This window comes from Pan paniscus, chromosome 5, assembly GCF_029289425.2.
Source record: "Pan paniscus chromosome 5, NHGRI_mPanPan1-v2.0_pri, whole genome shotgun sequence".
Taxonomy (NCBI): domain Eukaryota; kingdom Metazoa; phylum Chordata; class Mammalia; order Primates; family Hominidae; genus Pan; species Pan paniscus.
The window spans coordinates 71,052,045-71,065,153 of record NC_073254.2 but is presented as its reverse complement, the minus strand read 5'-3'; the positions used below and the strand labels follow the sequence as shown (position 1 = coordinate 71,065,153).

The 13,109-nt window shown below is 39.8% G+C and overlaps 1 protein-coding gene across 14 annotated transcripts in view; it reads left to right on the top strand.

Moving 5' to 3' along the window:
• DST (dystonin) overlaps positions 1–13,109 on the top strand; it is a 494,203-nt gene that overhangs the window by 360,575 nt on the left and 120,519 nt on the right. For all 14 annotated transcript variants that reach the window (XM_024929292.4, XM_063604922.1, XM_008954352.4 and 11 more), the window contains one exon: positions 12,770–12,893. In XM_024929292.4, the coding sequence (XP_024785060.4) occupies positions 12,770–12,893 (124 nt within the window). The remainder of the gene's footprint in view (positions 1–12,769; positions 12,894–13,109) is intronic.

Sequence of the window (13,109 nt, the reverse complement as noted above, 5' to 3'; positions counted from 1 at the left end):
CTGTATTCACAGCACCTAGAATATTACCTGGCCCAAAGTTGGTACTCAATAAATATTTGTTAAGGAATGGACAGTTGGAAGGGAAGAAGGGATGCTACCATCATATTCAGCGGTTCTAAGGACCAGGATTAGGGTTCTTACTGAATATCTTCATGATTCATAGAGATACAAACTTGAATAATTACTCAATACAGTTCTCAAAAAGTCCACCTGCTCTTTCAGAAATACAGGCTCGGTGTCAAAACTGCATAACAGTGGGATTCTCAGTCATACAGTGGTGGAGAGTTTTTAAATCTATTTTTATAATGTAAAACTTATTTTAAAATTCTAAAGTAAAGGATGAGAACTAATGTGACCAATAATTTTGAGTTTAAAAGTTTCATTCCATCAATCTATTATATGATTCCATTTCACAGGTTAATAATAGTAGGTTATTACTGCTATAGCTAGAAAATAAACACAGGATTGCCAGTTAGACAGCTGTCTTTCAGAAGTTAATTGCATGTTATTTACAGAGTCGAAAAATTGTGCTGTTAGCACGGGAAACAGGTACCCTGCTGGGCAAGCTTAAAGTTAGGTATTGCCTGAGATTGACAACTCTGGAAAGCTAAGTCATACCTGGGTGAAATGTGGCAGGTTAATATCAGGCAGAGAGAAGGCCCGTGAAGGGGTGGGAAGCATAGGATGAGAGCAGGGAAGGAGGTCAAGCTGGGAGGTCAAGAGGGTGGAGGGCACTGCTTCTTTCCCAGGCTGAAGAGTTTATCCAGCCCTTTGCTGGACACTAGGGAGATGATGTGGGCCAGGTCAGCATCCCCAGATCCATGCAGCCTCCTCGGGGCTGCTTCCTTTTTTCCAATGTGCATTTTCAGTCCTGTTTTTTTTTCTTTCTCCTTTCCACAGGTACAAGAACAAATCTATCTTAATTAAGTTTTTATATCCCCATGTATTGTATATTCAAGGACAAGATATGTGGTGGGGGTAGAGGAGATACTGTGACATTAAGGTCATTATTTTAGTAGGAAATACGTATCATTTAAAATAATTATTGATTGCATATATTACATTTAATTAGGAAGTTATTTTAAGTACAGAAAATGCATAAAATAGAAATAACACATTTTAAGTTAGATCTATATTAGTAAACAGATTATACTGCCTATAAAAGTAATTTTTATGTAACTAGAGCAGAAAAAGAATAAAACCCAAAGAATGTGATGGTTTTTTAATTAAACAGATATGTGGATAAATTTTAAAACGGAAAAACCTATTTAGTAATTGCTGCAGAAGACTCTTACAGTCCTAAGACAGTTAAAGAAATATGAAAAAGAAAGAGATCTCAAAGGAGAATGAATTCCAATTAAGTCATAGCGTAATTTTAAAAGTTAAATGTACAATTAAAGTTGTTGCTGATAATGCACATATTTTTCTCTCAGAAGATTTCAGAATGTATCAAGGATAAATTTTTATGAGGATTAGGTGGCCTCCATTTCTTTGATGTTTATTAACATTTTACAATTACTTTTAACAATAATATAAACCCATGAGACTACTACAAAAAATCGATCTTTCTACATGTAACATACTATCTTCTACTTATATTCTGATGAATCATAAATGTAATTTTTGGGGCATCCAATTTGTTCATTTCATTTGAAATGCTTTTGGCCAATAGCATGTTGTTATTAGCATTATTATTCAAAGAACTGTGAACTGTGTTGTCAACAATCTGATACTACTAGGCCATAATAACCCTCCTCAGGATCCCCTTCCAGGGAAATTAGTGGATAAAACAAGATTTTAGCCCCATAAGAGGTGCAGAAAACAGGATTTGGGGACCAGTCTCAAGGCCTGGGTGTGGAACCAGCAATGGGGATTGCATTGACTGACAATGTCAGCCTTCCGGACTTGCACTAATCTCTGGGGTGGTGTTAAGTCAGGAAACTTTTATGAATTGTACAAATGCCCAGAAGTGTATAGACTTCGCTGTCTTCTGGTCCCAACAGGTATTCTCTTGTCACAGATCCTTCTTTCATGTCTTAATTTCCTTGAAATCCATTCAAAACAATATAAGGTACCCATTTGAATACTGTAATTAACAGTTTTTTTTCCAAAATAGCACTATAAACAACTATTATTGTTAAATTAGGACCTTGATACTTGCTAGGAATTAAAAATGATTAACTCTCTTGAATATAATTGTCAAGAGTAAAGGCATGTGATGTTTTGAGAAGAAGAGGTGAAGAAGACATGCTTCTTTTATAATACACTTCTAAGTTTTAAGCTGGTAGTCAGGGCCATCTTTGGTATTGGATATTCTAATAGAACCATGATCACTTTTAGATGTATTTATTCATTCAGTAAACGTTTGTATGCTGAGTTTCATGAAGGCACAAAGATGTTAAAACCCTGTCTCTGCCCTGGTGAACTCACAATCTAAAAAAAATTTTCGGAGGGTACCCTTCACTTACTTCATCTCCTAAATAACCATGTTATATGAATAAGCTGTCCCTGTGGTCTAGATTCAGTGTGGTCACAGGTAAAAAGTTCATGTCTTGACGGATTTTTTTTTACACTTCCCGTAATTAAACTGCTAGGAGAATTTTTCTTTTCTTTTTTTTTTTTTTTTTGAAGCTTTTATTTTATTTTATTTATTTATTTATTTTTTTATTATACTTTAAGTTTTAGGGTACATGTGCACATTGTGCAGGTTAGTTACATATGCATACATGCGCCATGCTGGTGCGCTGCACCCACCAACTCGTCACCTAGCATTAGGTATATCTCCCAATGCTATCCCTCCCCCCTCCCCCCTCCCCACCACAGAATTTTTTCAAACAGATCCACTCTGATGAGGATTCTTTGGCATCTTGAAACAACTGTAGGTTGTGGTATTCTAGATCCTATGTTGGCCGTGGTTTGGTGGGCCTTTTGACATATGCACAGACTGCCTGTATGTCATCTCAGTTTCTTGGATATGAAGATTAGTTGAGCAAATTTTTGCCATTAGCTTTAGGCATTTAAGTAATGATAATAAATAATGCTGAAATAGAAGAAAACCTTTTTAGGTCTTACATCTGATGTGTTCATTTATTTACTTAGTTGCTCATTTATTCCTGAAAAAAATTTTTGGAGCCTGCTATGTGTCAAGCACTGATCTAGGCACTAGTAATAGAAAGCTGAAAGGGATGACTTCCTAGTTCTCAAGAAGGCTATAGTTTGATAGAAGACACAGATAAATCCAATAATAGTCACAGGGTATTTATGGGATTTCCTGTAAGGAGTACTTACTAAAGCTAGGAGTGAGGAGAGACTTAGGGAAGGTTTTCCAGCTGAGTATTAAAAGGTGAAGAAGAGCCAAGTTCAGGATGACGGGGGTAGGTTGCATGAAAAAGTTGGTATGTAGAGTTTCTAAGACATTGGGTCCAGCATGAATAAATAGCTAAGAAATAGCTGTGTTAGACATTTCTGGAACAGAAAGTTGAGATTGAAGGTAGAATTAGGGAATAGATTTCATTGGACCTTTTAGACTATAGCATGCTCAAGTCTTGGCCTTTTTGTCAAGGGAGACTACTAAGAGATTTTAACAGGGTTATTTGGCTGTTCTTGTGTTGCTATAAAGAAATACTTGATTGGAGCATTTAGTCCATTTACATTTAAAGTTAATATTGTTATGTGTGAATTTGATCCTGTCATTATGATGTTAGCTGGTTATTTTGCTTGTTAGTTGATGCAGTTTCTTCCTAGTCTCGATGGTCTTTACATTTTGGCGTGATTTTGCAGTGGCTGGTACCGGTTGTTCCTTTCCATGTTTAGTGCTTCCTTCAGGCGCTCTTTTAGGGCAGGCTTGGTGGTGACAAAATCTCTCAGCATTGGCTTGTCTGTAAAGTATTTTATTTCTCCTTCACTTATGAAGCTTAGTTTGGCTGGATATCAAATTCTGGGTTGAAAATTCTTTTCTTTAAGAATGTTGAATATCGGCCCCCACTCTCTTCTGGCATGTAGAGTTTCTGCCGAGAGATCTGCTGTTAGTCTGATGGGCTTCCCTTTGTGGGTAACTCGACCTTTCTCTCTGGCTGCCCTTAACATTTTTTCCTTCATTTCAGCTTTGGTGAATCTGACAATTATGTGTCTTGGAGTTGCTCCTCTCGAGGAGTATCTTTGTGGCGTTCTCTGTATTTCCTGAATCTGAATGTTGGCCTTCCTTGCTAGATTGGGGAAGTTCTCCTGGATAATATCCTGCAGAGTATTTTCCAACTTGGTTCCATTCTCCCCGTCACTTTCAGGTACACCGATCAGATGCAGATTTGGTCTTTTCACATAGTCCCATATTTCTTGGAGGCTTTGTTCGTTTCTTTTTATTCTTTTTTCTCTGAACTTCCCTTCTTGCTTCATTTCATCTTCCATCGCTGATACCCTTTCTTCCAGTTGATCGCATCGGCTCCTGAGGCTTCTGCATTCTTCACGTAGTTCTCGAGCCTTGGCTTTCAGCTCCATCAGCTCCTTTAAGCACTTCTCTGTATTGGTTATTCTAGTTATACATTCGTCTAAATTTTTTTCAAAGTTTTCAACTTCTTTGCCTTTGGTTTGAATTTCCTCCTGTAGCTCGGAGTAGTTTGATCGTCTGAAGCCTTCTTCTCTCAACTCGTCAAAGTCATTCTCCGTCCAGCTTTGTTCCGTTGCTGGTGAGGAACTGTGTTCCTTTGGAGGAGGAGAGGCACTCCACTTTTTAGAGTTTCCAGTTTTTCTGCTCTGTTTTTTCCCCATCTTTATGGTTTTATCTACTTTTGGTCTTTGATGATGGTGATGTACAGATGGGTTTTTGGTGTGGATGTCCTTTCTGTTTGTTAGTTTTCCTTGTAACAGACAGGACTCTCAGCTGCAGGTCTGTTGGAGTTTGCTAGAGGTCCACTCCAGACCCTGTTTGCCTGGGTATCAGCAGCGGTGTCTGCAGAACCGTGGATTTTCGTGAACCGCGAATGCTGCTGTCTGATCGTTCCTCTGGAAGTTTTGTCTCAGAGGAATACCTGGCCATGTGAGGTGTCAGTCTGCCCCTACTGGGGGGTGCCTCCCAGTTAGGCTGCTCGGGGGTCAGGGGTCAGGGACCCACTTGAGGAGGCAGTCTGCCCGTTCTCTAAATGCTCCAATTAAAAGACACAGACTGGCAAATTGGATCAAGAGTCAAGACCCATCAGTGTGCTGTATTCAGGAAACCCATCTCACATGCAGAGACACACATAGGCTCAAAATAAAAGGATGGAGGAAGATCTACCAAGCAAATGGAAAACAAAAAAAGGCAGGGGTTGCAATCCTAGTCTCTGATAAAACAGACTTTAAACCAACAAAGATCAAAAGAGACAAAGAAGGCCATTACATAATGGTAAAGGGATCAATTCAACCAGAAGAGCTAACTATCCTAAATATATATGCGCCCAATACAGGAGCACCCAGATTCATAAAGCAAGTCCTGAGTGACCTACAAAGAGACTTAGACTCCCACACGATAATAATGGGAGACTTTAACATCCCACTGTCAACATTAGACAGATCAACGAGACAGAAAGTTAACAAGGATACCCAGGAATTGAACTCAGCTCTACACCAAGTGGATCTAATAGACATCTGCAGAACTCTCCACCCCAAATCAACAGAATATACATTTTTTTCAGCACCACACCACACCTATTCCAAAACTGACCACATAGTTGGAAGTAAAGCTCTCCTCAGCAAATGTAAAAGAACAGAAATTATAACAAACTGTCTCTCAGACCACAGTGCAATCAAACTAGAACTCAGGATTAAGAAACTCACTCAAAACCGCTCAACTGCATGGAAACTGAACAACCTGCTCCTGAATGACTACTGGGTACCTAACGAAATGAAGGCAGAAATAAAGATGTTCTTTGAAACCAACGAGAACAAAGACACAACATACCAGAATCTCTGGGACACATTCAAAGCAGTGTGTAGAGGGAAATTTATAGCGCTAAATGCCCACAAGAGAAAGCAGGAAAGATCCAAAATTGACACCCTAACATCACAATTAAAAGAACTAGAAAAGCAAGAGGAAACACATTCAAAAGCTAGCAGAAGGCAAGAAATAACGAAAATCAGAGCAGAACTGAAGGAAATAGAGACACAAAAAACCCTTCAAAAAATCAATGAATCCAGGAGCTGGTTTTTTGAAAGGATCAACAAAATTGATAGACCGCTAGCAAGACTAATAAAGAAAAAAAGGAGAAGAATCAAATAGACGCAATAAAAAATGATAAAGGGGATATCACCACCAATCCCGCAGAAATACGAACTACCATCAGAGAATACTACAAACACCTCTACGCAAATACACTAGAAAATCTAGAAGAAATGGATAAATTCCTTGACACATACACTCTCCCAAGACTAAACCAGAAAGAAGTTGAATCTCTGAATAGACCAATAACAGGCTCTGAAATTGTGGCAATAATCAATAGCTTACCAGCGAAAAAGAGTCCAGGACCAGATGGATTGACAGCCGAATTCTACCAGAGGTACAAGGAGGAACTGGTACCATTCCTTCTGAAACTAGTCCAATCAACAGAAAAAGAGGGAATCCTCCCTAACTCATTTTATGAGGCCAGCATCATCCTGATCCCAAAGCCGGGCAGAGACACAACCAAAAAAGAGAATTTTAGACCAATATCCTTGATGAACATTGATGCAAAAATCCTCAATAAAATACTGGCAAACCGAATCCAGCAGCACATCAAAAAGCTTATCCACCATGATCAAGTGGGCTTCATCCCTGGGATGCAAGGCTGGTTCAATATACACAAATCAATAAATGTAATGCAGCATATAAACAGAACCAAAGACAAAAACCACATGATTATCTCAATAGATGCAGAAAAGGCCTTTGACAAAATTCAACAACCCTTCATGCTAAAAACTCTCAATAAATTAGGTATTGATGGGACGTATCTCAAAATAATAAGAGCTATCTGTGACAGACCCACAGCCAATATCATACTGAATGGGCAAAAACTGGAAGCATTCCCTTTGAAAACTGGCACAAGACAGGGATGCCCTCTCTCACCACTCCTATTCAACATAGTGTTGGAAGTTCTGGCCAGGGCAATTAGGCAGGAGAAGGAAATAAAGGGTATTCAATTAGGAAAAGAGGAAGTCAAATTGTCCCTGTTTGCAGGCAACATGATTGTATATCTAGAAAACCCCATCGTCTCAGCCCAAAATCTCCTTAAGCTGATAAGCAACTTCAGCAAAGTCTCAGGATACAAAATCAATGTGCAAAAATCACAAGCATTCCTATACACCCATAACAGACAAACAGAGAGCCAAATCATGAGTGGACTCCCATTCACAATTACTTCCAAGAGAATAAAATACTTAGGAATCCAACTTACAAGGGACGTGAAGGACCTCTTCAAGGAGAACTACAAACCACTGCTCAATGAAATAAAAGAGGATACAAACAAATGGAAGAACATTCCATGCGCATGGGTAGGAAGAATCAATATCGTGAAAATGGCCGTACTGCCCAAGGTAATTTATAGATTCAGTGCCATCCCCATCAAGCTACCAATGACTTTCTTCACAGAATTGGAAAAAACTACTTTAAAGTTCATATGGAACCAAAAAAGAGCCCGCATCGCCAAGTCAATCCTAAGCCAAAAGAACAAAGCTGGAGGCATCACGCTACCTGACTTCATACTATACTACAAGGCTACAGTAACCAAAACAGCATGGTACTGGTACCAAAACAGAGATATAGATCAATGGAACAGAACAGAGCCCTCAGAAATAACACCGCGTATCTACAACTATCCGATCTTTGATAAACCTGACAAAAGCAATGGGGAAAGGATTCCCTATTTAATAAATGGTGCTGGGAAAACCGGCTAGCCATATGTAGAAAGCTGAAACTGGATCCCTTCCTTACACCTTATACAAAAATCAATTCAAGATGGATTAAATACTTAAACATTAGACCTAAAACCATAAAAACCCTAGAAGAAAACCTAGGCATTACCATTCAGGACATAGGCATGGGCAAGGACTTCATGTCTACAACACCAAAAGCAATGGCAACAAAAGCCAAAATTGACAAATGGGATCTAATTAAACTAAAGAGCTTCTGCACAGCAAAAGAAACTACCATCACAGTGAACAGGCAACCTACAAAATGGGAGAAAATTTTCGTAACCTACTCATCTGACAAGGGGCTAATATCCAGAATCTACAATGAACTCCAACAAATTTACAGGAAAAAAACAACCCCATCAAAAAGTGGGCAAAGGATATGAACAGACACTTCTCAAAAGAAGACATTTATGCAGCCAAAAGACACATGAAAAAACGCTCATCATCACTGGCCATCAGAGAAATGCAAATCAAAACCACAATGAGATACCATCTCACACCAGTGAGAATGGCGATCATTAAAAAGTCAGGAAACAACAGGTGCTGGAGAGGCTGTGGAGAAATAGGAACACTTTTACACTGTTGGTGGGACTGTAAACTAGTTCAACCATTGTGGAAGTCATTGTGGCGATTCCTCAGGGATCTAGAACTAGAAATACCATTTGACCCAGCCATCCCATTACTGGGTATGTACCCAAAGGTCTGTAAATCATGCTGCTATAAAGACACATGCACACATATGTTTATTGCAGCACTATTCACAATAGCAAAGACTTGGAACCAACCCAAATGTCCAACAATGATAGACTGGATTAAGAAAATGTGGCACATATACACCATGGAATACTATGCAGCCATAAAAAATGATGAGTTCATGTCCTTTGTAGGGACATGGATGAAATTGGAAATCATCATTCTCAGTAAACTATCACAAGGACAAAAAACCAAACACCACATGTTCTCACTCATAGGTGGGAATTGAACAATGAGAACACATGGACACAGGACGGGGATCATCACACTCTGGGGCCTGTTGTGGGGTGGGGGTAGGGGGGAGGGATAGCATTAGGAGATATACCTAATGCTAAATGACGAGTTAATGGGTGCAGCACACCAACATGGCACATGTATACATATGTAACTAACCTGCACATTGTGCACACGTACCCTAAAACTTTAATAAAAAAAAAAAAGAAAAGAAATACTTGAGACTGGGTAATTTATAAAGAAAAGAAGTTGAGTTGGCTCAGGATTCTACAGGCTGTACAAGCATGGCACTGACATCACTCAGCTTCTGGGGAAGCCTCAGGGAACTTTTACTCATGGTGCAAGGCAAAGCAGGAGCAGGCATGTGACATGGCAAAAGCAGAAGCAAGTGAGAGAGAGAGAGAGAGAGACAGGGAGAGAGGTGGGGAGGTGGGGAAGTGCTACATACTTTTAAATGACCAGATCTTGCTAGAATTCACTCACTGTCGAGGACAGCACCAAGATGATGATGGTAAACCATTCATGAGAAATCATCTCCCACCAGGTTCTCCCTTGAACATTGAGGATTGCATTTCAATGTGAGATTTGGGCGGGGACAAATATCCAAACTATATCAGGGGTGATATGTGGTCAGATGTATATTTTAGGTAGAACACATTAGGAGCTATATTAGAGAAGTGATTGGAGGCAGGATCTAACACAGTTAGGATTCTTTTTTCAACAATCCAAGAGAGAGATTATCCTGGAATGATCCAGAAATATGGAGCAAAAGTTGACTTTTAAAAAATATTAAGCAGGTAAAATTGTTGATTGATTTGCACGTGTGGAAAAAAAAAGCTTTAAATGGTTGATTTGCATGTGGAAAATAAGCCTTAGGATGGAATCTAGGAGGAACTTCAGGTTGACTATTTGGGTAGTTAGATATACCCCAGGAGAAAGTGTAGGTACAGAGAATGAGATGATGAGTTCAGATTCAGCTTTTTTGAGTTGGAGGTGACTGCATACATCCAGATGGAAATACTCAAGAGGCAGTTGGAAAGCTAGGCCCATGGCCAAGGATGAGTTCACATCTACAACTGGACATTGGGGGCTTTGAAATCCAAATGCAGGAGTAGAAGAGGAGCGTGAGTTGCTTAAGATAAATTAAAGCTGGGAATAGGCCTGTGTGGCCAGGCAGCCCACTTTTGCAGAAATCTGTAAGAGCTGTTAGAAATGCAGGGTCAGACTTCTGGAAGACGTATCTATGGCTCCTGCTTCCACCTTTTTTTCCTTCTTCCCATTGTTGAGCCACATCTGTTCACTCAGAGATACACGGGGACCGCTACTCATTAAATTCAAGGTCGCATTAGTCTTTCAGTTTACATTATCCTTTCCGAAGCAGTTGACACTGTTAACCTTTTCCACTTCTCTCTTCCTTTAATCTTTGGGGACAGAGTTATTCTGGGCCCATTTCCACCCCATCAATTACATGTGTTCTTTTTTTTCTTCTCTCCCCATCACTTATTTATAAATATTCTCCATGATTCTTTAGAATCTGCTTCTCTGGCATTCCTGTGCTTTCTTGTTTAGGAGTCACATCGTGTATCTTGACTTCCGATTCTCTATGTCTGTTTCCAGTTTGGGTTCCAACTCTCTTCCATTTCCAGTTTTGCTGTTTCCTTCTGGAGGAGGGTCCCAAAAGCACTTTGAAATCATGAATTCCAAAACAGGCATTCCTTTACTCTTAGCTTGCTCTCACTTTTTTTTTTTTTTTTTTTTAAATAAATGCCACTAATTGGCTGGGAGCCTTGGCTCGTTCCTGTAATCCCAGCACTTTGGACGGCCGAGGTGGGAGGATTGCTTGAGCCCAGGAGTTTGAGACCAGCCTGGGCAATGTGGCAAAACCCTGGCTCTACAAAAAATACAAAAAAATTAGCTGGGCATGGTGGCATGCACCTGTGGTTCTAGCTAATTGGGAGGCTCAGGTGGGAGGATCACCTGAGCTTGTGAGGTCAAGGCTTCAGTGAGCCGAGACTGTACCAGTGCACTCCAGCCTGGGCAACAGAGTGAGACGCTGTCCCCCCAACCAAAAAAAAAGAAAAAAGAAAAAGTAAATTCTGCTAATTACCTAGGCGCAAAATCTTTGGACACTTCTACTCTTGTCTCCTCTTGTCCTTTGTTCCTGCCCTCTCCAGCAGTGCTGTCTACTAGAACATTCTGTAATGATGAAATTTATTTTTTTTAATTTTTATTTATTTATTTATTTTAAGAAAGTAGGAATATCACTCTGTCACCCAGGCTGGAATTAACAGTAGCATGATCGTAGCCCACTGCAGCCTCAAATTCCTGGGCTCATGCGGTCTTCCTGACTCAGCTCCTGAGTAATTGAGACTACAGGCACAGACTACCATGCCCGGCTAATTTTTTAATTTTTCTTTGTAAAGACAAGGTCTCACTTTATTACCCAGGCTGGTCTTGAACTCCTGGCCTCAAGTGATCCTCCCAAGTTGGCCTCCCAAAAAGCGTTGGGATTACAAGTGAGCCACTGCACCAGCTGGAAATACTTTATTTATATTTTGCTCTGTTCAATTGGTAGCCACTAGCCACAGTGACTACTTAGCACTTGAAATGTGGCTACTGTAACCAAGGAATGGAATTTTTAATTGTTTAAAATTTCAATTAATTTAAATTTTAAAAGCTACCTGTAGTTGGTAGCTACCATAGTGGCAGCACAGCTTTAGATAGTGTTACCAAGTCCTTTGGACTCTTCGCAACTCTGTAACTAATTCCACCTTCTCAGTCCAAACAGACCAAACGGTGGAATTGTCTTCAGCCCTTGGCCTTCAGTAGTCCTCACTGCTTTGTTACTGCTGAAGTTGTCCCCAGCTGGTATCTCTGCTTTATTTCGTTTCCTTTGGACTTTTCCCATGCAGTGCTACAAATTTAGCCTTCCTATAGGACAGCCCTGAGCATCTCAACCCCTTACCCAAAAGCCCTGCATAACTCCCCATTGCTATGGGATAAAATGTAAACTCCTTAGCCTGATGTTTGAAGCCTTTCCAGGCCTATTTCTATTTACTCACCCATAAGCATTGTCAAACTGGATGGGACTCTCCCCTTCTCCTGTGATTCTTCTGTCCTCATCTTTGTGTCTTCTGTTTGTTCTGCAGGGAGTTGTTCTCCCAAATCCACACTTTCTTAAGGAGCCATCTCAGTGTCATTACCATTGAGGTGGCCCTCATTTCCCTCCCATTTTTTTCCTGTTAACTTCCAGCAGCATTTTTTCAGACTCACCTGTGGCACTTACCACTTCCTGCCTCAAACCATAAAATCCCTGAAAGTAAGCTTTGTGTCTGTTTTTATTTTTGTATATTCACAAAATGTAGCGAGGCTTTTTGAATTTGTTAGATGTTCAGTAACTTTTATTGAATTAACAGAAATAAACATGACTCAGTATTGAGTCAGGATCTACTGATTTGGGCGAGCTTATTTATCTCCTTACCTGGAGTCAGAAGTGGTCTCAAATTTTGGTTGTTGTTTGTTTTAGTAGTAGTTGGGGTATTGTACAAAGCCTAGAAGTAGGGGTTAAGGGTATAAAGTTAGAGGGTTGTATGATCAGGAACCAGGGAAATTATTATGAACATATGCTCAAAGGTTTATTTCAAAACTTAATTTGTGTTATCCAGACTGGCTGATGCTTTTGCTAATGCTGCTTTATAACTGGCCTTATTCGAAGAACTCTGGAGTAAGTTGATGATGAAAGTTGGTATGATGAAAAGTTTATTCTGTCCAATTTTACTTTATCTTATTAGAAATCATTTTGTCCACATTAGAAATCTATTATTTAGTCCTGCTGAGTATAATTGAAAAGCGTTTAATCCTACAGGCTTTGCAAGGACAGATATCAAGTCAGCAGGTTGCTGTAGAGAAACTGAAGAAAACGGCTGAAGTGCTTTTAGGTGCCAGGGGATCTTTACTTCCAGCCAAGAATGATATCCAGAAAACACTTGGTAAGATATTCATGTGCTTGCTTCCTGTCTCACAGGTAAATTCTAAAGAAAGGTGTCCTAATAGATATGGAGAAAAATGTTCACTAGTTATAGATTGTGTTCCATGTGCTCTTTCTCTGTGAAATGGTGTTCCTGCATCTGGGAAAAGGCATGCCTTCTTTGGCAGGTATATTAGAATCTTAGAGGCGGGGGCTATGTGTCTTGAAAAGAGTATAT